The sequence below is a fragment of the Macrosteles quadrilineatus genome, unplaced genomic scaffold (genome assembly GCF_028750875.1).
Source record: "Macrosteles quadrilineatus isolate MER2022 unplaced genomic scaffold, UCM_ALF_1.0 Scaffold_2__2_contigs__length_208266976, whole genome shotgun sequence".
NCBI classification, from domain to species: domain Eukaryota; kingdom Metazoa; phylum Arthropoda; class Insecta; order Hemiptera; family Cicadellidae; genus Macrosteles; species Macrosteles quadrilineatus.
The window spans coordinates 140,175,276-140,201,718 of record NW_026542595.1 but is presented as its reverse complement, the minus strand read 5'-3'; the positions used below and the strand labels follow the sequence as shown (position 1 = coordinate 140,201,718).

The 26,443-nt window shown below is 35.3% G+C and overlaps 2 protein-coding genes across 2 annotated transcripts in view; one reads left to right on the top strand and one right to left on the bottom strand.

The window, feature by feature from the left end:
• Positions 1–1,104: 1,104 nt before the first annotated feature.
• Positions 1,105–25,661, bottom strand: LOC128987957 (medium-chain acyl-CoA ligase ACSF2, mitochondrial-like). The gene is made up of 13 exons (XM_054409089.1): positions 25,629–25,661; positions 16,556–16,727; positions 15,841–15,969; positions 14,425–14,648; positions 13,565–13,676; positions 11,638–11,733; positions 5,796–5,944; positions 5,305–5,482; positions 4,595–4,702; positions 3,632–3,780; positions 2,698–2,839; positions 2,104–2,214; positions 1,105–1,281 (listed from the first exon to the last, which is right to left on the bottom strand). Exons 1-13 carry the CDS (start codon positions 25,631–25,633, stop codon positions 1,156–1,158), a joined length of 1,701 nt encoding a protein of 566 aa, XP_054265064.1. The 5' UTR covers positions 25,634–25,661; the 3' UTR covers positions 1,105–1,155.
• LOC128987954 (serine/threonine-protein phosphatase 6 regulatory ankyrin repeat subunit A) overlaps positions 19,028–26,443 on the top strand; it is an 80,899-nt gene continuing 73,483 nt past the window's right edge. The window contains exon 1 of the mRNA XM_054409085.1: positions 19,028–19,093. The gene's annotated coding sequence lies outside the window, so the exon portion shown is untranslated. The remainder of the gene's footprint in view (positions 19,094–26,443) is intronic.

Genomic DNA, 26,443 nt, shown 5'->3' with positions numbered 1-26,443 from the left:
GGCGAGTTTGCCCAAGCCCAAAGGTTCACTCCCTAGTCATTAATTTCTTACACGACCTAGACGCAATCCGATCTAGGGCGTTCTTTTTTACTTAGAGGAAACGTTCCGAATGAAGTTCTACTAGCAGTTCAAGTAAAGTAGCACACACTTAGCCACAAATATTAGAACAGTAACGGTATGGATCATAAACACAAACAAATTACGTCATTGGCCTGAATCTTATGACAATAACCTTAACATCTGGTTTTGAAATTGTTTACCGTTCCATTTGAATAATATAACCAGTTACGTAATTTGTTTATGTTTATGATCCATACAATTAATTTTCTATTGGAATATTTGTGCATTTATCCATCTGCATAAATAAAAATATAATTTCGTCTGTAGTCTATATAATATAGACTACCGACTTTGAATCAAAGAGAATACCTAATACAGAACTAAGAACTCTTTCCTGTATTCACTAAATTGGTGAGTAGGTTTTTTGGCATGGCCTGACCTATTTTTAAATAAAATGACAAACTTTAAAATCCAAGATTGTTATGATAATAGACATATTTTCTCTTAAGTTTGACTATGTACATCACCAATAAAGTACGAACCAGCTGTTCACTGAAACTTTCTTTCTGCAAATTCACTTAAAGGTTTAAAACATTTACCCATATTAGGGATTTGTTATTTTTCGGGATAAGTGATATGTTGAACTATACTGTATATCACAATCCAAATAACCACGATTTGTGTAAACTGAAATAAATAACAAATGCATGCTGTCTGGATAAAAACAACTGTTTGCAGTCAAAAGTTAAACAAACGTTAGTAACCCCTTTTCTTTCCCAATGACCTAAATCTGAATCATGATTTTGAAGCCAGATTCCTGATTCCACTGTTTCCCAATGACCTAAATGTGAGTCATAATTGAGTAGGAATTCAATTTATTTTATATTGGCAGCAAAATGGTCACATGTTTGTTTCAATATTTTTTCTGTCATTGCATGAGTTTTGGAGGCAATTCGCCAGTGTGAGGAATGTGAGATATAGCGGACCTTCTTGAATTATTTTGTGTTAGATATTGAATGTGTTCAGTAATATAAAAACAATATGTAGTGTTCTTTGTAGTTTTTAATCAGCTTATAAAAGCTAAATACATCATCATTACTTTCGTAATCCAAGTTTCTTCTCCATTTCTTCTCGAAGTTTGAACTTCTGCACTTTGCCCGAACCGGTTTTTGGAAACTCTTCTAAAAATTCGAAGTACTTTGGTATTTTGAAGTAGGCAATCTAAAATCAAAAGCCGAAAATTACATTTTGAATCTACGGTGACAGTCTTTACATTGATTAATAAATAGTTTATGTAAGTTAAATAGTAAACATCAATTTATTTCGAATTAATTTCAAGATTTTTAGAAATATAATTGAGTAAAAGCAAATCTATTATAACTACCTTTAACTAGGAAGGAGGACGACAAACATGTTAAAGTACAAGCAGCGTCAAACCTGATTAGTTACATTAAATTAAGAAATTAGTAGGCCTACTTTAAACCTATTATTACCTTGTTATATCATAGCTTTGTCAAAATCTAAGAGCCAGTCCATTGTAAATATTTTTATTTTATATAATATATTTCTCATCAATTTATTGCAGTCTTTCAGTCTTTACTGAATAAAGTAAAGGATTTGTCTGTAACTTTTTTCGACCTACTTAACCGATTTTTATTATTAAGGTGTCATTTAAGCTTAGGCTACCCCCCCCCCCCCCCCCCCTTGCCTTAAATTTATTTGTAGAGTGCGTTTCAAAGATTGCTGCAGACAAACTTTCTGTATAACGGTTTTAAATAGGCTTCTTTTTTAGATAACTATAATCTGATTGAGTTAGTTAAATCCCTCTTAATGTATCTACAAATATTGTATATTCGTAGTTTTATCAATCTAATAACTATATTAAAGATAATATTGTTTTAACTAGCTGTCTGCCCGTTCTACGTACAGGAATCTTGTAGTAAGTTGAAATCTAATATACAAACTGATCTTTGAAAGACACAAAAAAGGGTAACTGGTTGATAAAAGGGTATTTTCCGTGATGCTTCAATTAGATTTACTCACTTTGTCTTTACAGAAGTCCTTGACCTCTTGTTCAGTCAGTTTAGCTCCGGGAGTCAGTCTCAAGCTGCATCCAACCTCTTCTCCTAGTCTCTCATTGGACACTCCGTACACCTTAGAATAGATAAGATGGTTTATAAAGTTAAATAGTAAAATAAAACTATGGGTAATGGATGCTATTTCATATTGATATATTTCTATGAAAAGTACAGTGTGTATGTTTTCTTATATTGTACAAGATGACCTTTTTAAACCACTTTAATCAGTATATCCAAGCAAATTGTGCGAATTGAGTATTTCATTAGTAATGTAAGGAATATGTAGCTAACAAATGTAATATTTGTAAGATATTTTTCCAAGGAAAATATTTCAAATTTTCTTAATGTCATAAAATAAAGGATTAGTCTTACTTATTTCAGAAATCGTACTATTTACTATCTTATGTAATGATTATTTATTCATATTTCAAAACTAAATTTAGATGGCTCTTTTCCATTCGTTAAGGCTAAAAATAGTCTGACCAAGGAAAAGTTCCATAATCGTGAAAAATATGAATTTTGGTCCAGTAAATGCTTGAAATCAAAGATACAACAATACCTGAGCATCTATGATGTCAGGATGAGAAACTAAATACTCCTCCACTTCTTTTGGAGAAATGTTTTCTCCTCCTCGAATGATCATCTCCTTGATCCGACCGACCACCTGTCCGTACCCGTTCTCCCACATGATGAATTGGTCTCTGTAAATCAGATAACCGTATAAAAACTGTTGTAACACCTTCTTTGAAAAAACCAGAGGACTAGCAGTAGTAGGAAATTTAATTGTAATAATTTTAAATTTAGTATAATTACCTAAAGAAGGGTCTTTTTTCGTTGAGGCTACACACTAAATCGGATACAAAGTATGTTAAATTTGGATTTAGGGTGTTTTGTTACTTAAGCTTTGATTCTTTTTATTAAACCAGCTGAAAATGATGTTAACACAATTTCGCAGCTACACACCTAGGATACACACTTACGTTAAATTTGGCTTTAGGGTGTTTTGTTACTTAAGTTTTTATTCTTTTTATTAAAGCAGCTGAAAATGATGTTAACAGAATTTCGCAGCTATTAGTTTGTCCTCTGGTATATTATAACTAACCAAAGTGTAAATAACACGTTGTAAAAATCCTCAGAAAAAAGATACTCATATTCAGTCTTAATATCATCGCAACTAACAGAATGCAACATGAAAAACGGCTTTATATTTCAATGTGTTGAAGATCGTTAACAAATAAGAAGTATCGATGTACTATTCAAAGTCTATGGTTTTATTTATGCCTGTAGTCGTCAGCAATATTTATATTTGTTATTGTGTTTGGATGAATCCAAATTTATTACTTATCATTTTAGTATTTTGTCATTTTAAAAAGCTTTTTTATTTCTTGTAAGAAATATTTATAATTGTAATTGGTTCCAGTATCTATAGACTGAAATCCAGAATCACAAACTTAAACCCTTTTAACACCAACACACATTTACTTCTAGTATACCCAGATTTGAGCCAGCCATCCTGGTTGAGTATTTCGTCGGTATTCTCCTTGTCCTCCCAGTAACCTGTCATGTTGGAGTAAGATCTTATCCAGAGCTCACCTGCCATACCGAGGGGAACCGTGAACCCGTCAGCGTCAACCACCTTCACCTGGTCAAAAATTAATACAGTAGAACCTTGATAACAATACTCTCGTAGGTATTATCATAGATAAAACATACTCAAGACTTGTTATCAAGGTTAACTATCGAGGTTTGCAATAACATGTGGTTAGGGGTAAATTAATTTCAAGGTAAAAGACTTGTTATCGAGGTTCGAAGCACAGTGGGAAATTCGGGAGTAAGAGCGAGGAGACACAAGAACATTTTGGTAAATGCAAAGTATTTGTACGTAATATTTATATTTTATATACTTGATTGGACGACTTTTTGAGTTCAAAAACAGTTGACAAAAAATAATTCAAAATAACTGGGACTGATGGATGTGCAACTGCGAAAACTCATTACTCTTGAAAAAGCACTGAAAAAGTAAAGTCTAAAAAATTAAGTAGTTCATAAAACAACCACCTGTTCTTCAATTTTGTTTACTCTTAACCTTCTGGAAAAAATAAATTATTATATTTATTTAACAAATTTGATTTAAAGCGTTTCATGTGTTTGTATGGATTGTATATGATTGGATATAATTGTATATGATTGTTGTGGAGAATCCTCCAATACAAGTGTTTCTTGTCAACTAAAAGACCAGTCCATTCTAGAAGGTTGGTCCATACAGCTGTTTGGCATCAAACTCTCGGAGCATTCTTCCGAGACGTTAGCTAACAACAGTTGGAAATTGGAGGAATTTAGACCAAATCCCAAAACAGAAGATTCGTGTTCTAACCATTAGACAAACACCTTCACATTGAATGACACTCGGAATAATATTTATTTTAAACTTTTACATACGATTATATATCACCAACCTCCATATGGTCTGAAACCTTGCCCACAGTTTTAGTGATTTGGTCTTCGTTGTCTTCAAGGGTTGATTGAGCTACAGCTCCTGTTGCTTCAGTAAGGCCGTATGCAGACTGTAAAACATGGTAAAATTGTAAATAATATTTACCAAAAACAAAATCTAAATATGGAAATGGCACATTATGTTGTAAAATTATATTTCAAACGAATCATAAATGTTCGTAACTTGGTTTTGATTTAATCTTTTACATTTAACAGAGAGGTGTTAGTAGTTGTGTTCTAACGTTCTATGAGCACTGCTTCTTTTCCATGCTCTATTGTTAATAATAAATTGTTAACAAATTACACGATAAAACTTCAATGCAACCAAATCACAACAATATTTGACGGGCATTTGGGTGGAGACAACATTTAATGACATATGAACCGAGTCTATAGTTGCCACATAAACTATGCTGGATAACCGATACAGGTACTTGTTTACATCCCACCTTTACATTCGATGACACTACTCCTTAGCCCGGAAACGTTTTATAAACTAACCAACTTGAAGCACATTAGTGACAAGCGGGATTTGAACTCAGGACCTCGGGGTCGAAGTTTCGCGCTCCACCACTATACCAGCTCGCTTCCCCAAATACTTGCACTGAAATAGGTACTTTATACTATTTTTCGGTAAATCAGGAGACTACACACATTGCAGAAGATTTCTAACCTGGACTTTGGCGTTGAATATGTTTTTGATCTTCCGCACCAGTTCCGATGAGCAGATAGCTCCCCCACACAGGACGAGTTCTGGGGAGATATACTGACTCCTCTCCTCCACCGGGATACGTTCCACATAGCCACACAGGTCTAGGAACATGGTGGGAGTCCCTATCAGCATCGTGCATCTAAAGAAGAAGTTCAGACATCTATTTGTGTTTTTATTTGAAAATGTCTCAGCTACTTAATTGACTCTTTCTAGAAAGTTTCCCATTAAGATTACTGCAGCCTAAATGGGACTAAATAACAGTCTACAAAAATATATTTTCTAATATGTCGTTTTCTGAAGATAAGTATGTCTGCTGTAAATCGAAGATTAATAGGTCGACGAATTCTTCTGGCTAAAATAATAAACAACTTCTAAAGAGTTTTTTATCTAATGAATAGAAACCCTTTCAAATACTCTATTTATGCTTATATAATCAGTGTTCCATTATTTACTTTTCCTTTTTGATGGTTTCGGCAGAGTTGGCAACACTGAAGGTCCTGGATGGAAGTACCAGAGTAACGCCGAAGATGAGGCTTGGTAACATCGCTCCGACAAACCCTAGGACATGGAAGAACGGCGACTGAGCAAGGATCTTGAAGTGCTGCAAGAAAAGGGCTGAGAATAACTACAACTGGTAAGTTAATTGTAATAAGAATATCAAATCTAGGTCTTCGGGTGATGATCGCATACAGTAGTTGAATGAGCAAGACCAGAGGCCGACGTTTCGGATGAGTAACATCTATCAATTTTCATAGACGTTCTCCAGTTATGATAGTGGTTGGCTAACCACTATTCAGTAAGTGGCCATCACCCGAAGACCTAAATTATTGACAATCTGCTGTGACCGTGGAAGCCCATCGTCTAGATGTGATGATAGGAATCCTAATAAGTAATTAAGATGGTGGCTTGGTGGCTAACGAAGAAAAAAAGGAACAATAGGATGTGGGGAGGGGGTGTATTTATTTAGGTCATCATAATAATTTTTGAGCATAAAGAAAATTTTTTTTCAAATAAAAGTCTGTTTGAAGTAGTTTTTGAGTGATTAAATAATAGAGCTTGGTTCATTAAGCACCCCAAATAATCCGAGTGTTACATTCTATAATTAATTAGTTGGGTATTTGTTTGTACTATTTTTAATTGAATGAGATATTTGAAAATTACTTTATTTGAGACAGGAATTTAGGGCAGGTCATCTCAGCTGCTTGACTTCTTAGGCATAAATACAAAAGTTTGCTTAAAAAAACTAAAATGACTTGGATGCAATAGACACAATAGCGAGTAAAACGATATCATCCACATAAACCGCCGATCCGTTACACATAAGCGCTTGCTCCTTAACATAATAGACTTGATATCTTGATCCCTAAACCAAGAATAGTTTTCTCTGGTAATGCAAATTTTACTACTATTAGGCTAAGTATAATGATTTAAAACGTATTGTAATGTGTAATTGAATACTGTGTGAACGACCAATATCAAATGGGTCATTCAAAATATATAATTTTTACGCTGTTTTTAAAGCCTCTATAGCAAAAAGGAGTGCAGGGCAGAGTGCCGTTTGCCTAAACACTTTGACGGGGGTAGCGGATTTCTACCCCCGGATATTTACCCCCATGAAAAAACGCCTACGTCATTTTGACGTCACGAGGGGCGGGGCCTAAACACGGTCGAGAAAAATTCACGGCCCGCGACTGGAAATTTACCCCCAATATATTATTAAATAATCAACATTTAATTGTTTGATTATAAAGTGATGTAATTGTTGCCATAGCATGGAAATCTACCCCCGGACATCTACCCCCAGAAATCCACCCCCGGACATTTACTCCCGGATATCTGCCCCTAGACATTTACCCCCGGATATCTACCCCGGACATCTACCCCCGGATATCTACTCCTAGACATCTACCCCCGGACATCTACCCCCAGTGTTTAAATCATAAATATCTGACCCCGGAATTCTACCCTCGGAAATCAACGGCTCTTCGGTTAATCATTGTCTTATAATATCCAGTATAAAGCATGCGATATGTCATTGTCTTGTTTAACATTATCTATCCTATACTCTAATACGAGCAATGTTTGCTTGTATGTATGTATGCTTGCTTGCACAAAGATCTCGAAAACGGTTCCGACGATTTTCTTCAAATGTTGTAAATCGTTTAATTCTGGCCTAAAAACGAGTTTACTGCAGTTAGAACTGCCAACAAAAATCTAATTACGTAGAAAAATGAAACTGAAAATCACATTTTTTTAACATTAGTCTTATGGGTTGCTAGGTAACCTTGTTGGCTGAATTAAATAACAAGGAAAAAGTAAACAAAAGACTTGAAGTTGTAGCATGTGTTCATAATAAGCCAACTACCCACAGTATACTAGCAAATTACAAATACAGTACAAAAGGAAAAACATCATTTAGCAAAGATTATACTGAATATTACTCGATACATTGTAGTCAAGGGTAGCAGTGAGAAGTCTGGGATCTGTTTATGACGATTAGATAAGGGTATGGGCAATCCTAAAATGCTATGGGAAGGGAGGGAAACAGGTCCGTGACGTAGGAAGTGGTGAAGGAAGTAGTCAAGGCGAGCAGTCCGGAGTGTGGGAACTGTTTATGACGATTAGATAAGGGTATGGGCAATCCTAAAATGCTATGGGAAGGGAGGGAAACAGGTCCGTGACGTAGGAAATGGTGAAGGAAGTAGTCAAGGCGAGTAGTCCGGAGCGTGGGAACTGTTCATGACGATTAGATAAGGGTATGGGCAATCCTAAAATGCTATGGGAAGGGAGGTAAACAGGTCCGTGATGAAGGAAGGTGTTAAGGAAGTAGTCAAGGCAAGCTGTCCGGAGTGTGGGAACTGTTTATGATGATTGGATAAGGGTATGAGCAATCCTAAAATGCTATGGGAAGGGAGGGAAACAGGTCCGTGACGTAGGAAGTGATGAAGGAAGTAGTAAAGGCGAGCAATCCGGAGTGTGGGGACTGTTTATTACGATAAGATCAGGGTATCTGCAATCCTAAAATGCTATGGGAAGGGAGGGAAACAGGTCCGCGACGTAGGAAGTGGTGAAGGAAGTAGTCAAGGCGAGTAGTCCGGAGTGTGGGAACTGTTTATGACGATTAGATTAAGGTATCTGCAATCCTAAAATGCTATGGGAAGGAAGGAAAACAGGTCTGCGACGTAGGAAGGTGTTAAGGAAGTAGTCAAAGCGAGCTGTCCGGAGTGTGGGAACTGTTTATGACGATTAGATAAAGGTATCTGCAATCCTAAAATGCTATGGGAAGGGAGGGAAACAGGTCCGTGACGTAGGAAGTGGTGAAGGAAGTAGTCAAGGCGAGCTGTCCGGAGTGTGGGAACTGTTTATGACGATTAGATTAAGGTTTCTACAATCCTAAAATGCTATGGGAAGAAAGGAAAACAGGTCCGCGACGTAGGAAGTGGTGAAGGAAGTAGTCAAGGTGAGCTGTCTGGAGCGTGGGAACTGTTTATGATGATTGGATTAAGGTATTTGCAATCCAAAAATGCTATGGAAAGGGAGGAAAACAGGTCCGCGACGTAGGAAGTGGTGAAGGAAGTAGTCAAGGCGAGTAGCCGGAGTGTTGGAACTGTTTATGATGATTAGATTAAAGTATTTGCAATCCAAAAATGCTATGGAAAGGGAGGAAAACAGGTCCGCGACGTAGGAAGTGGCGAAGGAAGTAGTCAAGGCGAGCTGTCCGTAGTGTGGGAACTGTTTATGACGATTAGATTAAGGTATCTGCAATTCTGAAATGCTATGGGAAGGGAGGGAAACAGGTCAATGACGTAGGGAATGGTGTAGGACGTAGTAAAGACGAGCTGTCCGGAGTGTGGGAACTGTTAATAACGATTAGATTAAGGTATCTACAATCCTAAAGTGCTATGGAAATGGAGGGAAACAGGTCCATGACGTAGGAAATGGTGTAGGACGTAGTAAAGGCGAGCCGTGTGGAGTTTGGGAATGGATCTATGTGTCTCCAATACAGTACTAAGACTGCTTTCAGAGTGGACTAATGATTTTCCCCGAGCAAAGCTCGGTCCCCAGGTACTCTTCCTAATTCAATAAGCTGTAACAGTCCTTTTTCACCCGACCTACTTCGCCGATTGTTACGATTTAGGTGTTATTTTAAAGCTTAAGATCTTGCGCAGAGCAAAATGGTAATTAAAAAGGATATTTTGATTAGGGCTTCAAAAGGTTGACCCCTAAGCCTTTCATGTTAATTTTCTTTTAGAAAGACGTTAAACAAGCGTTAAAAACTATCTTTTTGATTGAAAATTCACCATTTTTAATTTTTCAACTTTTCATCTCTCACAGCTGTTCGTTATTTCATAGATGTCGTATTCTCCAAACAAATTATTAGTATTTCATAAATTACTGGTAAACATTAGGAGTAAACTTGACAAAAATGCAAAAAATTGGGGGTTTGAACAAAATTTTTTAATTCAAAAGTAGTGAGGCCATATTTTAATGGCTTAAGACACTCGTGTCAATCCACCGAATCCAAAAGGCTATTTAAATCTAATCACGATCGATGCTCTAGTTTTTGATAAGAAGGCCACGTAAAATGCCTTCTGGGCCTTGACAGACAAGACAGAAATTGAGATAAAGACTTGTTTTGGCTTCTTTAATGTATGAAACGTAAAACTGACCAAAAAATATATAATTTTGAGCAATGTTCATACTAAACTCTAATTTCATTTAAATAAATTCGTAAACCCAAAAGAACCATGAGGTAAAAATACCTTCCCTATCCCGAAATATCAAATTTTATTCTTTACATTATTCTCCGTTATTTCACAACCAGCATTGACAACCAGAACCAATCATAAAATATGTTTATGTTTTATTTTTTACAATTAATTATTTGTGTAAACAACTAGACTTTTTGGCCAATGTAAAACTCCGGATAGTGTCTACGACATAGGGATTATGCTATTTCGTATTACTAGAAGGTAATTGATAATGGAAAAAAATATTAATTCATTAATCAACCTGTGGCAGGCATTTTATCAACATTTAATTGCATTTTTTACCACTAGTAATCAGAAAATAACCTCCTTCAGTGACATGTTTTAGATTTCACGATCTGCGCTCGTACATGTGCCGTTAGCTATTAGTGTACCGTATGTGAAAATTGTTCAACCATTTAAATCACTGTCTGAAAATAAATCAAATGCTTATGGGTTAAACTTTTGAAGCCCTTTATCAAAATATCCCTTTTAATTACCATTTGCGTTGCACTGAATCTTAAACTTAAAAATGACACCTAAATCAGTTACAGCTTAATGAATTGGGAAGATAGATGACATTAAACAAGACAACGACACATCACATGCTTAATACTAGATATTAGAGGGTAATTATTAAACGAAGAGCCATTGACTATTTGTATACACCAATTACTAAAATCAACTACAACAATGAATATTGGCCGATACGTAGTGTAGCACGGGGGGTAGATTTCCGGGGGTAGATTTCCGGGGGTAGATGTCTGGGGGTAAATGTCCGGGGGTAGATGTCCGGGGGTAGATGTCTGGGGGTAGATTTCCGGGGGTAAAGTTCCGGTGTCAGGTTTATTAGCATTTTGATTAATTACAACTGTTAAGTTAGCCGTGAAATGCGAGTTGATTGAATAAATAATAATTTATCCATCCTAAAAGTTCACGGCCGGAAATATACCCCCATACATGTGACGTCAAAGTGACGTAGGCGTTTTTTCATGGGGGTAAATATCCGGGGGTAGAAATCCGGCGACCCCGGGTCATTTTACAGCCATGGCGAGTGCCGGCCAAGTATCAGTGACCGGTTCCACGGTGCGGCGGGTATGGGGGTGGAAAGATCGACCAGGGGGGATGAGCAAAATTTGTTTTAGGGATAATATGAAACTGTTATAACCTAACCTAACCAAACTTGCTGATTATGAAAATATTAATGAAGGTTTAGTAATCGAATTGATATTAATTTTCGATTGATATTAGGATAGCCTAGTTAAGAAACTGTACCCGGTCTCCCACCACACCACAAATACGCATTATGACACAGTTTAGCCACTTAATTCACAGCCAAGGAGCAATCTTTTGAAAAACAAATGTATCACAATTCACAACAATAATTCGTCCTATTCCAGGCATTACAGGACAATTTAAACGACCCATCAAATAATGGAACTATTCACACGTTTCGTGTGACTGTGTGTAACGAAGATCCTCCATTAGGCCACATACGGTCTCGGTAATACCATAGATAAAACGGTTAGTCTATGGTAATACTTACTTTTTTGTCAAAGCCAAGTCTCTTTCCGTAGAAGTAAGAGTTGTTGGTTAACGAAAAATGAGACAACGGTACAGCTTTGGGTGAAGCGGTCGTTCCCTGAAACAAGTTGTACTAGCTTACATATCTAATATTGCTTAAACCCCTTAAATACTTGAATTAAATGATCTTTTATAAAAAAATCTGGTTGAAAACAATTACTTTATACGTATTCCTTAACAACATTCTTTGATCCTTTTAAACCCTTAAAGGTTTACGACCAAAATGAAATTAATGCAGAATTTAGCTGTATTCAATTATATGATAAATAATTGGCTGATAAATATATTTTTCCTACAGTTACCTAACAATGTACATGTTCTCTCACTGATTTGAGAAAGCAAAGTGGCCAATTCGCTCATCAGTGAGACCACTCTAATTACTTTGTCTCACTCCAGATTTGCAACGTGAAGGCACTAAATAGTGAGCGCGTAACATGCAGGCAACGTCGTATGCGCGCGAAATACGTTGGCAGCACTGGCTGTAAATCAGCTGGTCAGCTGTTGTACTGTTGTATTTGTCACTTCCATTGAGATATAGATTATAACTGGAGTCACTACTCTCTGGTTAAACGTTGGAGAAAAACGTGCCACAGTTTTGGCTGGTTTGTTTTTGGTGTTTCGTGTTGTTAGGTTGGCCGTGTGATCGGTTGGTGGGATGCTGTAAAACAATTCCAATTCATTCTAACATAACCATACTATTTATTTGCAATTTGGGGTTATGTTATTTCAAGGACTTGTATCAACAACTTATTTAAGTTATTGCACGTTAAAACCTCTGTATTTAAAGTTATTTGAAACATTATATATTGTTTTTGTTTGATAGTAAATAAATACTAACTTATTTACCTCTTTTCAAGCTATTTGGAGATATTGGTTTAGGCCAATAGCCCTATGGCATTTGATTAAATAACGACTATCGGTTTATGATCTTGTTAAAATGGGTTGCTCTTGCTCGTAAAATAAATAAATAAACTTATATTTTAATCATAATGTTGAGTTGACAGAGTTTTGTTTACTACTGTATCAACAAAACAGAATGACGCCATCTTGATCTTGCCTTTAATTTGACAAGTCCCACCAACCCGATCACCCGGCCAACCTTACAAAACGAAACTCTGAAACAAAACCAGCAAAAACAGTGGTACGTTTTGCACAGTTTAAAATTTACGTTTAAAACACAGAGTGGTTACTCCAGTTATTATATAGCTCAGTGGTCACTTCACGTTAAATGTTATATTAAAAGTTCACTTCTGTGTAAAAATAGGTTATGTTTCTTCACTAATTTATTTGTTTTATGGTAACTGTAGGAAAAGTATAATGTGCAACTCGAGTTCAAAGTATAATTGCCTCACTCGAGAAACCATTCCTCACTCGCCTACGGCTCGTGAGTAAGGATTTCTCTCGAGTGAGTAAATTGCTCACTTTTCTCACTAGTTGCACAAATAACTATTTTCGCACTATTGAAAAGGATTTAAGATGTTCTAGCACATTTACGTAGCATATTCCGTATTTTTGTGTACAAAGGTAAGGCTTGTAAAATTTGTTTTTAAGTATTGTGTTGAGCGAAACACTAGTGTGTGAATACATTGAATAATGTTCGTTTATTGTTATTTAACCAAATATAGCCTATAAAAAAAAAATAAAATAAAAAACTATTTCCACCATATAAGCCAATCTTTATCCTTGCTCGCTCTTTGGGGGTTTTACCAAAGAGAAAATAAAAGCCTTATCTTATTTTAGTCATCGGTATTCATCAACACACCAAAACATGTACTTCTATTTACAAAACAGTAACAAGATGATATAATTTTCTTTTATAATGTGTATGCCACTAACTCCATCTCTTTATCCTCTTAAATCTATTTATTCATATTTCACTTGACTCTTACAGAGGTGAACTGTATGACAACTATGTCCTCAGGCCTCAGTTTGGCCTGTAGTTGTAGAACTCTGTGGTAGTTGGTGGTTCGTTCTAGGATATCGCAAAACCTGTAAGATCCCCTGTAACATACAAGTAATAAGTGACAAAGTTGATGATAGTAATTTGTAATATGTTTTTTTTCAATATGGTTGGCCAGCCAATGGGGAAAATATTGATACATAAAAGTTATGTGCAACTAGAAAAAAAATTATCTCCTTTGAATTCCGATATACATTTTTATCATAACTCTTTAAACCTCCGAATTAATTGCACACTGCTGGTGTATTGTTTGACAAAAAAGATGTATACGATTGGTTCATTGATTGTTAACACAAATAACTTTCCTAAGCCTATGTTTTATACTTATAGAAAACTGTTGTACTACTGATATTGAACATAAATGAGGATCAGTGAAAAATTGAATGACCGTTGAAATACTTTGTTTAAAAAATACAGCTAATACTTTTCATTCAGCTGTATGATGGGTAATATACGTGTATGTTTGAATACCAATTTCCCAAGTTTCTCCTTGATTGATTTACTTATTGATCTTTACATAATTAATTTGGAAGGGATTATTTTATGAACAAAACTCCTCCAACAGTTGTTAACCGATTTGGACGTTTTTGGTGTAATTTTAAAGAGTTCACTCTGAAGTTGTGCAACCTCGAAAATTAGCTCAATAAGTGGTAAGGACTTCGCCCCAGTGGCCTTCTAAGTTGCCATGGAGTGCTAATATAGAAATTAGCTGGTTTGAATGTATATTTGTACTTTATCAGATGTTCCCCTCTTGTATCTTTTACATTTTAAATGCGTGTTGGTACTTACGGCAAGTGTTTTTCAGACAGTACAATCACATGTGACAGTTCTGGCAGCTTGTTGCAGCTGATAGTAGTGTTTTCTGGCAGAGTCGACAAGCCCGGTACAATGTCACACAACATCTTGTAATATAACTGGGTCTTGTAGCTCTCGTCGACTATGATAGCCTTCATTCCAACTTTGTCTAGGCAATGCTCAATCTCATGTGCCATGTATGAAGGGTTCATAGACACCTGTGAGGGTAATTTGGTTTATTATCTTATGGCTTTAGGTTGATTGAGTTGTCTTATAGTCCAAAGAGAAAGTTCTCAGAAACCTATTTTTTGTTCACTTGAAGTGAAAACCTACAGTTTACGGTGGCTGAAAACAATATTGTTAAAACACTATTGGCGAATGGAGGGATTTGAACCTGAAAACTCAGTGCTCTAGTAACTTGAACAGTTGAACCGCAAGGAGGTTTAACTTTAAACAATCCTTTCTAGATTTACCATCCAAATGAAAAAGACTTTAAGGCAAGTTCGGTAACGCCTTAGAGAGATTTTTGTATTTACAGTATTAATTTATACCAAACATATTTTACCACCTAAAAGTGTCATTAAAACCGACCACTGTACTTAACTCAGTATTTAATTGAGATAAGTTTTGGCAGCATTGTCACTGTCCATTTATTTACGTTTTTATACTCCTTACCTAATTAACAAATTTTTATCTCTTGTTTATGGTTTGAAAAATTGATAAACTGTAACTTCTTTAGGCCTACTTTGTTTTTTTAGAAAAAAAAATTAATTACTATATGTTTTAATTTAGCAGAATGATGTTAACTTGTATTTACTGATTTGCTACTTGTTTTTCGACGATCATACTAGTAAAACGCCCATTGTATTGTTGTTTTTACAATTATATAGCTACTATTACTATTATAGTATTATAAATTTACATGTTTGAGGGCTGCCACCTATTAATACATATTATATTAGTATGCACATATATTATACATGTATATTTTTAGGCTCACTTAAATATCCAGATAATCCCACGATATGCAAGCATTCGAGTATGATATGATTAGTGAAATTGATACTATAGTGCTTAACATTGAAATGAACAAATTTGTCATTTATTATTCGAATATGACGATGTATAAGTGTTATATATCTACAGTACATGATACGTCATAACCAATAAATCTTGCAGCTTTGAGGCTGTATTTATGGGGTGGTAATACAATATCTTATATTGATATAAGTAAAAGCAAAGTATGTCTTCGGAAGACGACAAGTTCAGTAATTCAACGACATAGTCATTTCTTGATGACAAATATTCGACAGAATGAAACTGTTCATGTATTTACTGTCGACACAAATAAATGGACTTTATCGTATTTTTACAACAATTATTGATTCAAACAAGTTTATTGTCACTTACCATAATCAGGCCAGCCTTAGCAGTCGCTACCAATGTCACTAGCCATTCATAACAGTTGGGACTGCAGAGTCCGACCCTGTCTCCAGGCATTAGCCCAAGGTCCAGCAACCCTGCTGCCAACTTGAGAGCCTGTCATTGAAACCATAGATTGAACACACTGTTATAGACTTGTCATCCTAATAGATAAGAAACAATTTTAAATAATATTTCTCTACAGTCTACAGCATGTGTGCGTTTTGATGTTTACGGTTGATTGTTGTTTCACCAATTTACAAATTGATACAGAATTTACTAAACCATCGCTTCTTCCCTTTTATTTCAACAAAATAATTACAGACACGCATTCACGAGCTGTAAAATGGATACTAAGATAATACAGAAAAGCTCTATAGTCTGTATGAAGAAACCTGTTTCCTGACACTCCGTCTACCTGGGAGTAGTCCGGGCCACAATTGGGCCAGTACACATGTTAAATAAAAGGTTAGGAGATATACATACATTTGTACACAACACACTATAGTATCTCTATCATTGGAAATTATCATGAAAGCATCTCAAAATATTTTAAAGGAAAGCAAATCAACCCACTAATAGTTTTTAGATGTGACAGGGATTGAACGCGCACCTCCCACACCAAATTCAAGACCAGCAAAACCCTTCAAAATTTGGAATGAAATCAAAATAAACGAGTCAACATAAGAGATAAATCAAGTACCTGTTCATCTATGTCTCTGAAGGTGAATCTGGCCTCGTCCAGAACTGATATGAAGGCCACATTGTCTGGCCATCGTGTGGCCGCTGTACTGGCCAGCTGGCCAATGGTCAGGTAGTGGAGAGGCTCATTGCCCGGGTTGTGGAAGTAGGAGAGTGCAACATCACTGGTGAACCTTTAGACATTTATAAATATCAAGGCCAGATTGTCTGGGCAGTTCAATTGGTGGCATAAGGACGTAATGAGAGGGGTTTTGTTCAATAGATATTTTTATGAAGTAGATATTTGACCCTACGATACATCTGGAAAGGGTATAGGCTACATTACTGTATGTTCTAGGTTTAGAGCTGTGTCAATATTTTATTTTGTACTACCAGAGTACCTGTGATTTTCACGGGCGAGAATCTGAAGAAGACGGCCCATTTGTATTAACCAGCTATTACAATTTCTTATTTAAAAATGGTTAATAGTTCCCTTGAAATTCCTTCTGTTTTCTAACTTATGTTTTATTAATATGACATAAAATATGCTATTTCACAATGAGTTGACTCAGTTAAGCTTGTTAAAAAAACATCATATTCCGACAGAAATCAGCCATTTATATCTAGCGCAATATGTCGGTGGCATTTTAAGATTTACCCCAAGCTCGGAAATAGTTTTTATGTTCAGACACGTTTACGTTATTTTCTCGAGTGCAGTAAAAATAATTCGCACATGAATTGCACGGTGAATTTTCCTGTAGTTACCGTAAAACATAACAATAGGTAATAAGTGACGTAATAACCATATGTTTACAGGGGTTAACTTTTATTGTGACGTTTTACACTGCTTATGTTTTTGTCACTGCTAATAAAAAACCCTCGAATCTTACAAATCCATACTAATTATAAACTATATGAGGCAATTTAATGTCTTGCTTAATATTTAGCATGCAGTAAGATCGGTTCCAATTCGTTCAATGAAAACTAGTTGGGTTAACCAATTTCAAAGTAAAAAGGAACATCTCTTCTCATCATCATGGTTGCCAAATGATATTGAACTACTTTGTTAAAACAGAATCGATTTAAAATTTCAATTGGAAAATGCCTATGTAAAATATAGATGTAAGCTAGACACAAACAATAGATTTACAGTTGGCGTATGTGGTATTGTTGCAGTAATCATATGCAGCTTCAGTGTTGATTTACGGGTAAAAGTCATGCAAAAGGCAGGAATAGCCACAGACCTCTTTTCGGGCTTTTAGATTCATCTTTGAAGTTTGAAAAAGTTGTTTATTTATATTTTCGTGTGCACTGAATGTGTATAAAATATAACTAATAATGTAAATAAAAGCCGTTTCTATAGAAGACGATTTAATCTTATGATCTAATGCAATGATATGATAATGGTGAAAACTCATTTTACGAGAACTATTTTAATAAAGAATGACATTTATTCAAATCCCAATTTAGAATTGTATTCAAAGTACTCTACAATTTTTATAGCATTTTATTTATCCAACCAAGTCTTTGGAAATAAATACAGTGTTTACATACACGTAATCGATTTGATAGTTTAAACCATTTATTTTAGTGTGATTCTGTCGTTTCTTATATCAACCTAAAAAGAAGGTAGAAAAATGTTTCCAATCATTTAAAAGTATTTTCGTTCTTAGTTTCTTAGTTTAATTTAAATATTTGAGTATTTTATAACGTTGCAATCTTATAAATCACTTATGTTTTAAAAAATAGACAGGTAGAAATCAATAAATTTCCTTCAAAGAAACATTTCACGCCAAAATAATGAAAACCAAAACCGTTTTTGGCAGACAGAACAGCTAACAAACCCTAAAGGAAAGGAATAGAAAAATATCTGAGAGAAGCAATCTAATAAAAAAAATTGGTATTGTAATTGATGAATAAATACAACGTGGAGAAATTAACAGGTCTCCGTTATCAATGACAGGTCTCAGCCCCAGTAGGTACATTACAAGGTAAGAAAGTAACCGTTCCTTGCCACCCCCTCCCCCTAAGTCAGGACGCGCGCCATTGGGGGAAATCTGTATTTGGTCGAAGCATGCAAATTCCCTCCCCTAACCCCCTCAACAAAGTACCGTAGCCCAACTGGAGCGGAACCTTAGTTTCTCCCTCGATCCCTTCACTTCACCTATAGTCACGTGTCTGATTAGAAATACCCCCTATCGAGAGTACTGTAGTCTATACAAAACTTGAGTGAGGTGAGGAAATATATAAAATAGAAAAGTTTACTAACCATCCAAAACGTTTATTACTCATCAGTTTCAAATCATGGGGGGTTGGAGGACAGTGCTGTTAATGAGTGTGCAGCTACTTCTGTTGAGATGTTAATTGTGTTAAATACATTTACGTTACAAATATGTGTATAAGAGTTTCCAGTGCGTGTTTTGGACCAAAATGAGTGACGACTCAGGGTAGTCGGAATGAACAATGTTGCCTAGCGCCGGTAAAAAAGGCGTCGGGAAAGGAAACAATGACGACAAAACTTCTCAGGGAAGCGGTGGATCTAAGGATGACGAGAAGAAGGGTAAGAGATACATCTATGTACTTACAATAAAGATTTTATGTATAGCATCCCTTTTTCAGCTGTAATACTAACCCGATTTTTAAGTGCTTATGATCTAGCTAAGTGACGTATTGTGTCCAAAAAGGTAATTTTCTTTCCCCTTAGCGTATAACTTATTTCTAGAGTTCCCTTTCAAAGATCCAGTGATGCTGACCAACTTTCTTTATGGTTTAAATTTGAATTAATTTAACAGCTGATCCTTCAGTTGAAATGTTTGACCACTGCAATTGTAAACAAGAAACAAAACAGTTCATCGAAAATAAATGTCAAGGCTAATTTTTTTGACGGTTGAAACATAATATAGGTACGTAAATTTATTATACTCTTTTAAATATTGTAAATGAGTAGTTTTATTTATTTAATAGGTATATTTGCCTCTTAAGAACATTCAGATTATATTAATTTTGTCATGATTGTTTCTTGGATATTAATTTTCTACTTTGACGTTATGTTTGAAAGGTAAAAGAGTCTTGCATTATTCTTTATGCCTCGGAGACTTTTAACTCTATTAAAATACACAGTTTGCGCACGGGTCCTCGTATGATATTATTTGTATGATTATTGGACACACAAACTTACTATAAGCAGATTTTAGTATTTTTATGGAAATGTTCTTTACCTTAATCGAAATCCAACTGAAAATCCGATGACTTTTTAATTTTATACTTTTTACAATTGTTTAACTCACAATAATATTTTTATGGATGGAACTTTTTCAGTTGTTAACGTATTGATGCAGTGACAAAGTTAAAATCCTTAATCCACAATTAAGCCTTGAATTAAAGCATAATCATAAATTCAAAATAGGATGCCTACTAGTTTATTGGCTAAATGATCACTATGGGATAAGGGTCGTAATTATTTTAGTTCCTTGGCAAATCATAATCGATTTCGAGCAACAGGTATGCATTAGTTTAGTTGATGGTACTAATACGATACCAATCACATGTTTATCAAATAAGTTTTATGGGCCTCGCTATATATATATAAATACTAGCTGACCCGGCGAACTTCGTATCGCCTAAGTTATAGGTTTCCCCTAAGACAGACAGATGGAAAGAAAGTACCGTTACGTTTAATTTTCAAGATGATCTCGTTCGCATCGTTCAATCACGTCCTGGTTGAAGTTCGTTCGCTACGCTCACTCACCTTTGGGTTGGAGCTCGTTCGCTACGCTCACTCACCTTTAGGTTGGAGCTCGTTCGCTGCGCTCACTTGCCTTCAGGTTAGCTCGTTCGCTACGCTAACTCGCCTCCAGGTTGAAGTTCGTTCGCTACGCTCACTCACCTTTTGGTTGCAAATTAGCTGTTGTCATAAATGTAAAAGAAATAATAGTGCTGCACCCTGTTGGTAATTCTTGTAACTTTAATGCTATTGAACATCATAGAACAGAACCAACTTGTTTAATTGAAACAGCTGTTAAGATTAGTTAATTCCATTTCTCATAAGGTTAACATGGGAAACTCCAGAGCCACTGGGGCGGAGCCCTTTTAAGAATTTCGAAACGGGAAATAGTTTACGTCCGATTCGCATACCTACAGAATTTACACACCAAATTTCATAACGATCGGTGAAGTCGTTCCGTAGGAGTTTGCAGACAAACACTGTGACACGAGAATTTTATATATTAGATAAAAAAAGATTATATATATAAAATATATAAAAAAAGATATAGGTATAACAAAATATTTTCCTACTTATTTTATAAAGAACATGAGTCTTTAGAGAGATTAAAGTTAAAACCCTCCGATGAAGCATATTACTGTAATATGCTCACTGTGATTCCTGATGTATATAATATCAATAATATTTAAGTTCTTTTTGTGGCAGGTGTTAGTTTAAAAAGGGTTTTTCTGGGATTAAAGATTTCATTTTTACTACATTTTAAATTGATGTAATAGTACCATCTATAAAGTTGATAAGGAACCCACATTTTTAAGAAAACCGTAAGCAGCACACCTATCAACTGCATACTTGAATAATCATAGGTCTTGACGAGAAACTTCCTGAAGTATTTGTTTTTCGGTAACCCTCCTTTTCTTGTGCACGAACCTTAATTAAAGGGTTGTGTTTAGTCACATATAATACTGAATATGCATCGGTTGTTGTGTTTGCTTTCATTTATAATTTTTTTATTACTTTTTCCTGAGTTTATTTCTTTATTCCTATTAAATATTTTCTATGTTTAAACTACGATAAAGTTATTAGTTTTGATATGGCCACACAGCTCATTGCAAATACATTAACAGTAAAAAATCCTCATTAAATAAGCATTAAGTAGGACTTAGCTTTGTCTTTACAATCGATAGTGGTCGTGTAACTGTTTTTTACATTAGATTTTAAGGACCCGCAATATTCTCTTCTGTATTTTTACGCCACAGCAAAGCTCGGGTAAAGCAACTTGTTTTAATATCAGCTGCTTCTTATATTAAATACCATTCAAGACACTGGGAATAATTGCTTGAAAATTTTACAAAGCTAACAGAACATTGATGGAGATAAATGTTCACAGAAACAAATTTTAGGAATTTCAATCCAAAAAGTTTTGAATAGAGCACATTAGTACGTTAATAGTGACTTTTAATTTATAGAATAACTAGCTGTAACCCGCGGGCTTTGCCCCGTTTAACTTCTTAATTTTCAAAATGATCTCGTTCGCATGGCTCAATCACGTCGTGGTTGATGTTCGTTCGCTACGCTCACTCACCTTTAGGTTGGAGCTCGTTCGCTACGCTCACTCACCTTTAGGTTGGAGCTCGTTCGCTGCGCTCACTTGCCATCAGGTTAGCTCGTTCGCTACGCTCACTTGCCTTCAGGTTAGCTCGTTCGCTACGCTAACTTGCCTCCAGGTTGAAGTTCGTTCGCTACGCTCACTTGCCTTCAGGTTAGCTCGTTCGCTACGCTAACTTGCCTCCAGGTTGAAGTTCGATCGCTACGCTCACTCACCTTTTGGTTGCAAATTAGCTGTTGTCATAAATGTAAAAGAAATAATAGTGCTGCACCCTGTTGGTAATCCTTGTAACTTTAATGCTATTGAACATCATAGAACAGAACCAACTTGTTTAATTGAAACAGCTGTTAAGATTCATTAATTCAATTTCTCATAAGGTTAACATGGGAAACTCCAAAGCCACTGGGGCGGAGCCGATTGGACGGATCACGAAATTGATGGTGTATAAACCTGTTCCATGAAATTCTACACGTATGTACCAAGTTTTGTGGCAATCGGTTCAGCGGTGTCTGAGTTTATCACTGCCAAACAAATATATATATATATATATACGAACATCCTCTTTTATACTTATAGATCAGAAGTTAAAATTGTTTTCCTACAACCCCTTTTTAGGATGATAAGCTATCTATCCTTGCGTTTTATTTACATTTAATGGTATGACAAACATCTGTAGGCAAAGTTTTTATCAAAGTTTTGTTTACATTACATAACATTACATTACACAGAGAGAAACCTTTTCTTAAGTTTTGTTGATTTATTTAAAGATCACAAGTTACGTAGCCAGGTTATTTCATGAGCCGTGGGAAAATTTAAATTTCTTGTTCTGAAGTGTCTGAATATGCGTTATGCCTTCACCTAACCTTTGGCTTTTCTTGCTTTATTTAAGATGAAACTTTTTAACTTAAGTAGTCTAAATATTAGACTATAGCCTATAAAGTTGTTGTATTTAATTTGAGTTTACATTATTGATATTGATGTTGGAATTAAATTATAAACTAAACAACATAATTATACATTGAACGCAATTTAAAATTGCGGGTTCTTAATAGATAAACTATATAACTCTCTTTTGTGTATACACTGTTGAGTCCACATAATGTTAACTAAATATATTTGTAAGAAACCAGCACCGTCGTATCTATGTTATAATCATTTTACTTTGTCAATAAACCCAGGGTGGTATTTAATAAACTGAAATTTAAAATGAATGGTTGAGACCACCCATTTGGATTTGATTCTTTCAAAAGATATCCATTACTGTATAACAATTCCAGTCTTCAATTTAAATCTACAAACTCAATATATCAGTAATCCATAACGTAACTAACTTGTCAAAATACAGCAATTCTTAGAACATAGCCTTTTAGCGAATTTCCCTTATAGGGAATAAGTTATTTTTATTTATAGCCTCCAGATTTATGAGTTGCACCGAGTCTGACGTCACGAGGTAAACAAAGTGTTTTTGTTCCATGTCAGACTGTGTTCGATCACGTGTTACGCGACGTAATTTGTATTCTTACACTGACCAGAGGCAGCACTTTTAACCCGCCGCATGATTTAGTATAAAAGCTCGCGTTGCCCGGGCCTTTAACTGTATTAAAGGGACCGGCCCCGCCTTTCCGGTGAGCTGGATATATAGGGTGGGGGAAAATAAATAATTCCCTTTATAAATCACACCGCTATTCTTTCGTCCATCGTGGTCAGTCTCTATAATATCTTCGAGGTGTTAGGCACGTAGTTCTTACCCGTGAAGAAGATACTATGGAGAAGAAAGAAGAGGACAAACGTGGTGCGGATGAGAAGAAAGAAGAAGATGATGAGAAGAAAGACGAACCAAGTTTGGCGGATGTTACTGAAAAATCTGATGATTATAAGGATGATGATAGTATAAGGAATATATTCGGTGAGTTTGATGACCGTGGATATTCTAAATACTTGTTTGACGAACCTGAAGAAGAAATTATCAAAGTTTTTGGCGAGGAGTTTAAAATTAAAATTAATAATGGAAGCGGATTTGGTTCTCGTAGTTGCACGAAGGAAATGGAAATGGAGAAAGAAAGAAAACCAGAAAAACAAGACAGAAAATTTGACAAGGATGAGGAATTTGATCAACTGTTTGGCGAAGAAGAGAATATAGCAAGTGCCATTAAAGAACAATCTTTAGTTAATAAAGATGAAATTCCGAACACAGAAGTTAAACAAAGTGAAGAAAGTGTAACAGAGAAAAATGCCACTCCACCTATTCCTAGTAAATCTGCAAATGTAGGAGTTTCAGAAAGGAGTAGAAGTAGAGTCAAGAAAATTGGAGAGGCAGGAAGAAGCAAGAGTGTGGGAAGATATGTCGGAGCAGAAAAGAGGAGTACAAGCCGAGAAAGAAACCCAAAAACATATAAGAGTAAAAGCAGGGAAAGGAAAGTTAGATCAATGTCAAGAAGCAAAAGTAGAGATAAAGATCCTAGCCAGGACGAAAAAGACGAATCAGTTTTACCTGATCCTGGGCATGACCCTGAAGATATCATTGTAACCTTTGGGAAAGGAGACAGTCAAGGATATTTTATTGCTCATGCAGTAGAAAACGCAAGAGGTTTTGCTAAAGGAACAGGTAAAAGTGAAAAAGGAACGGAGAAAAGTGAAACGAAAGAGGTCTCTAAGGTATCCAAGAAACCATTGTTGAACCTGAAAGTTAAGGATGAGCCTGTAAGAAGATCGAAGAGCTTTGAGAGAAGTCCTGCTCCTTCTAGAGGAAGGGTTCCAAACAAAATTACAAAGAAGCCAAAGGAGATGGTCAGATTGCCGAGACAGGCGGTGAAACCGAAGGAGAAGAAAGTTGAAGATACAGACATAACAAAGGAAGGTGAAACGAACACTGGCATGACAGACAACCAAGAAACTAAACAATCCGAACAAACCAGTAAGTTTCATTTAGTATAAAATATTTTAATTCACGATCGACGAATTCCGGAATCGGTATAAATTATGTTATAACATTCACATGATTTCACCATTTAATTTAGTAGAGCTTCAACCTTTCCAGTTTTGGTTTAGTTTATCCTCAAAATATTAAGTGTTTAACCAATTAAACACTTGATTTACCCATCCAATAGTATCATAAAATCAAAGTTGTATTAATACTGTCTAAGGTTTATTCCCCATTTTTACGTCGGAAATGTGAAATAGCAGTCGATGAATTGTTAACCTGTAAACAATTTTTTTAAGGTCTCTATCTTGAGACTGAGTAGTGTCAGAACATTTTCACCTAATAAATGGCCTGTGAACTCCAAATCATTAGTTGTAATACTGAACCTTGTTACGTAAACATAGATCGCGTTAATTGTCAAACCCGAATTTATACCAACTATTTCGAATATATTAAGCAGTATCATATCACTTTTCCACTAAAGTTTTATCGTTTTTAAACAAGACTTGTCTGCTGGCAGCTAGTTACTAGACCACAGAGAAAAAATTATTAAAATCGATGAATACAAAACTATTTAATACAAAGACGAAACTATCATGATGATTATCAATAACTGAGTGTTACAATATCATAGTATAAAAATATTATTTTACATATGAAAAAAATTATGAAACAATACAGTAAGATTGTTATCCACACAATACATAGTATTGTTGATGTAGGGATTATAAATTTTCATTCGTGTTTAGGATTTTCGTACTTAAAATAGTAGAAGAAACCAAAATCCAAACCTTTACCCTTCTATTTCATCGTAAAAATATAAGAAAGTACAGTAAAAAACTCACATCATCGTTGAAACAAGACTCACTCATACAGTGAATGTTCCAGTTAAGACGTTCTGATAACGGTTGTTTGTATTTGATAGTGCTGATAGTTTGTGTGAGGAAAAGTAGCGAAAATTCCTATTTGTTGTTGGTTGTGATTTAAAAATAATATTGTTGAACATTGTACTTATCTGATATTCAGAGGTTCTAGCAGAAATAATTAATTCAGGGGGAAATATAGTTTTGATAATAGTTAATATTGATAGCTGGCCGTCTAATTAGAGAATGAGAGGTGTAGGTGACCACAATAGATTTGCACAATTTAATATATATTGGTCACACTTTTACTTTTTAACGTATTATGTTACCTGCGTTAGTTGTATCAGCTAAATTCAAAAGTTTTTTACTCATGATTGTTGTCGCGTTTGTTCATCTGCTAGATATTTTGACCTTAAATTAAAATGCTTTAGCAGAAATAATGAGATTTCAAAATAATGTTATACAATACTAGCAGAGTACCCGACCTTCGTACGGGGTTGGCATATAAGCTTAAAATGCTTATTGCAGTTATACTCGAGCTTTGCGTTTGCAATGGAGGAGGACACAGTTTGATAAAATTTGCTTCTTTAAATTCTCGGTATACTAATGGTATTACACATCTACCATAGCCATAACGTTCTACCACTTCACCTAAACAATAAAGAAAAAGAAATTATTACGAATTCACACAAAATCACAAACTATTCATGACTTTAAAAACATAAACATAACAGTAAACAATCCTACTATGACAGTTCTTGCGTATCACAGTTTTTTGTTGCTGCTTAGTTCAAATT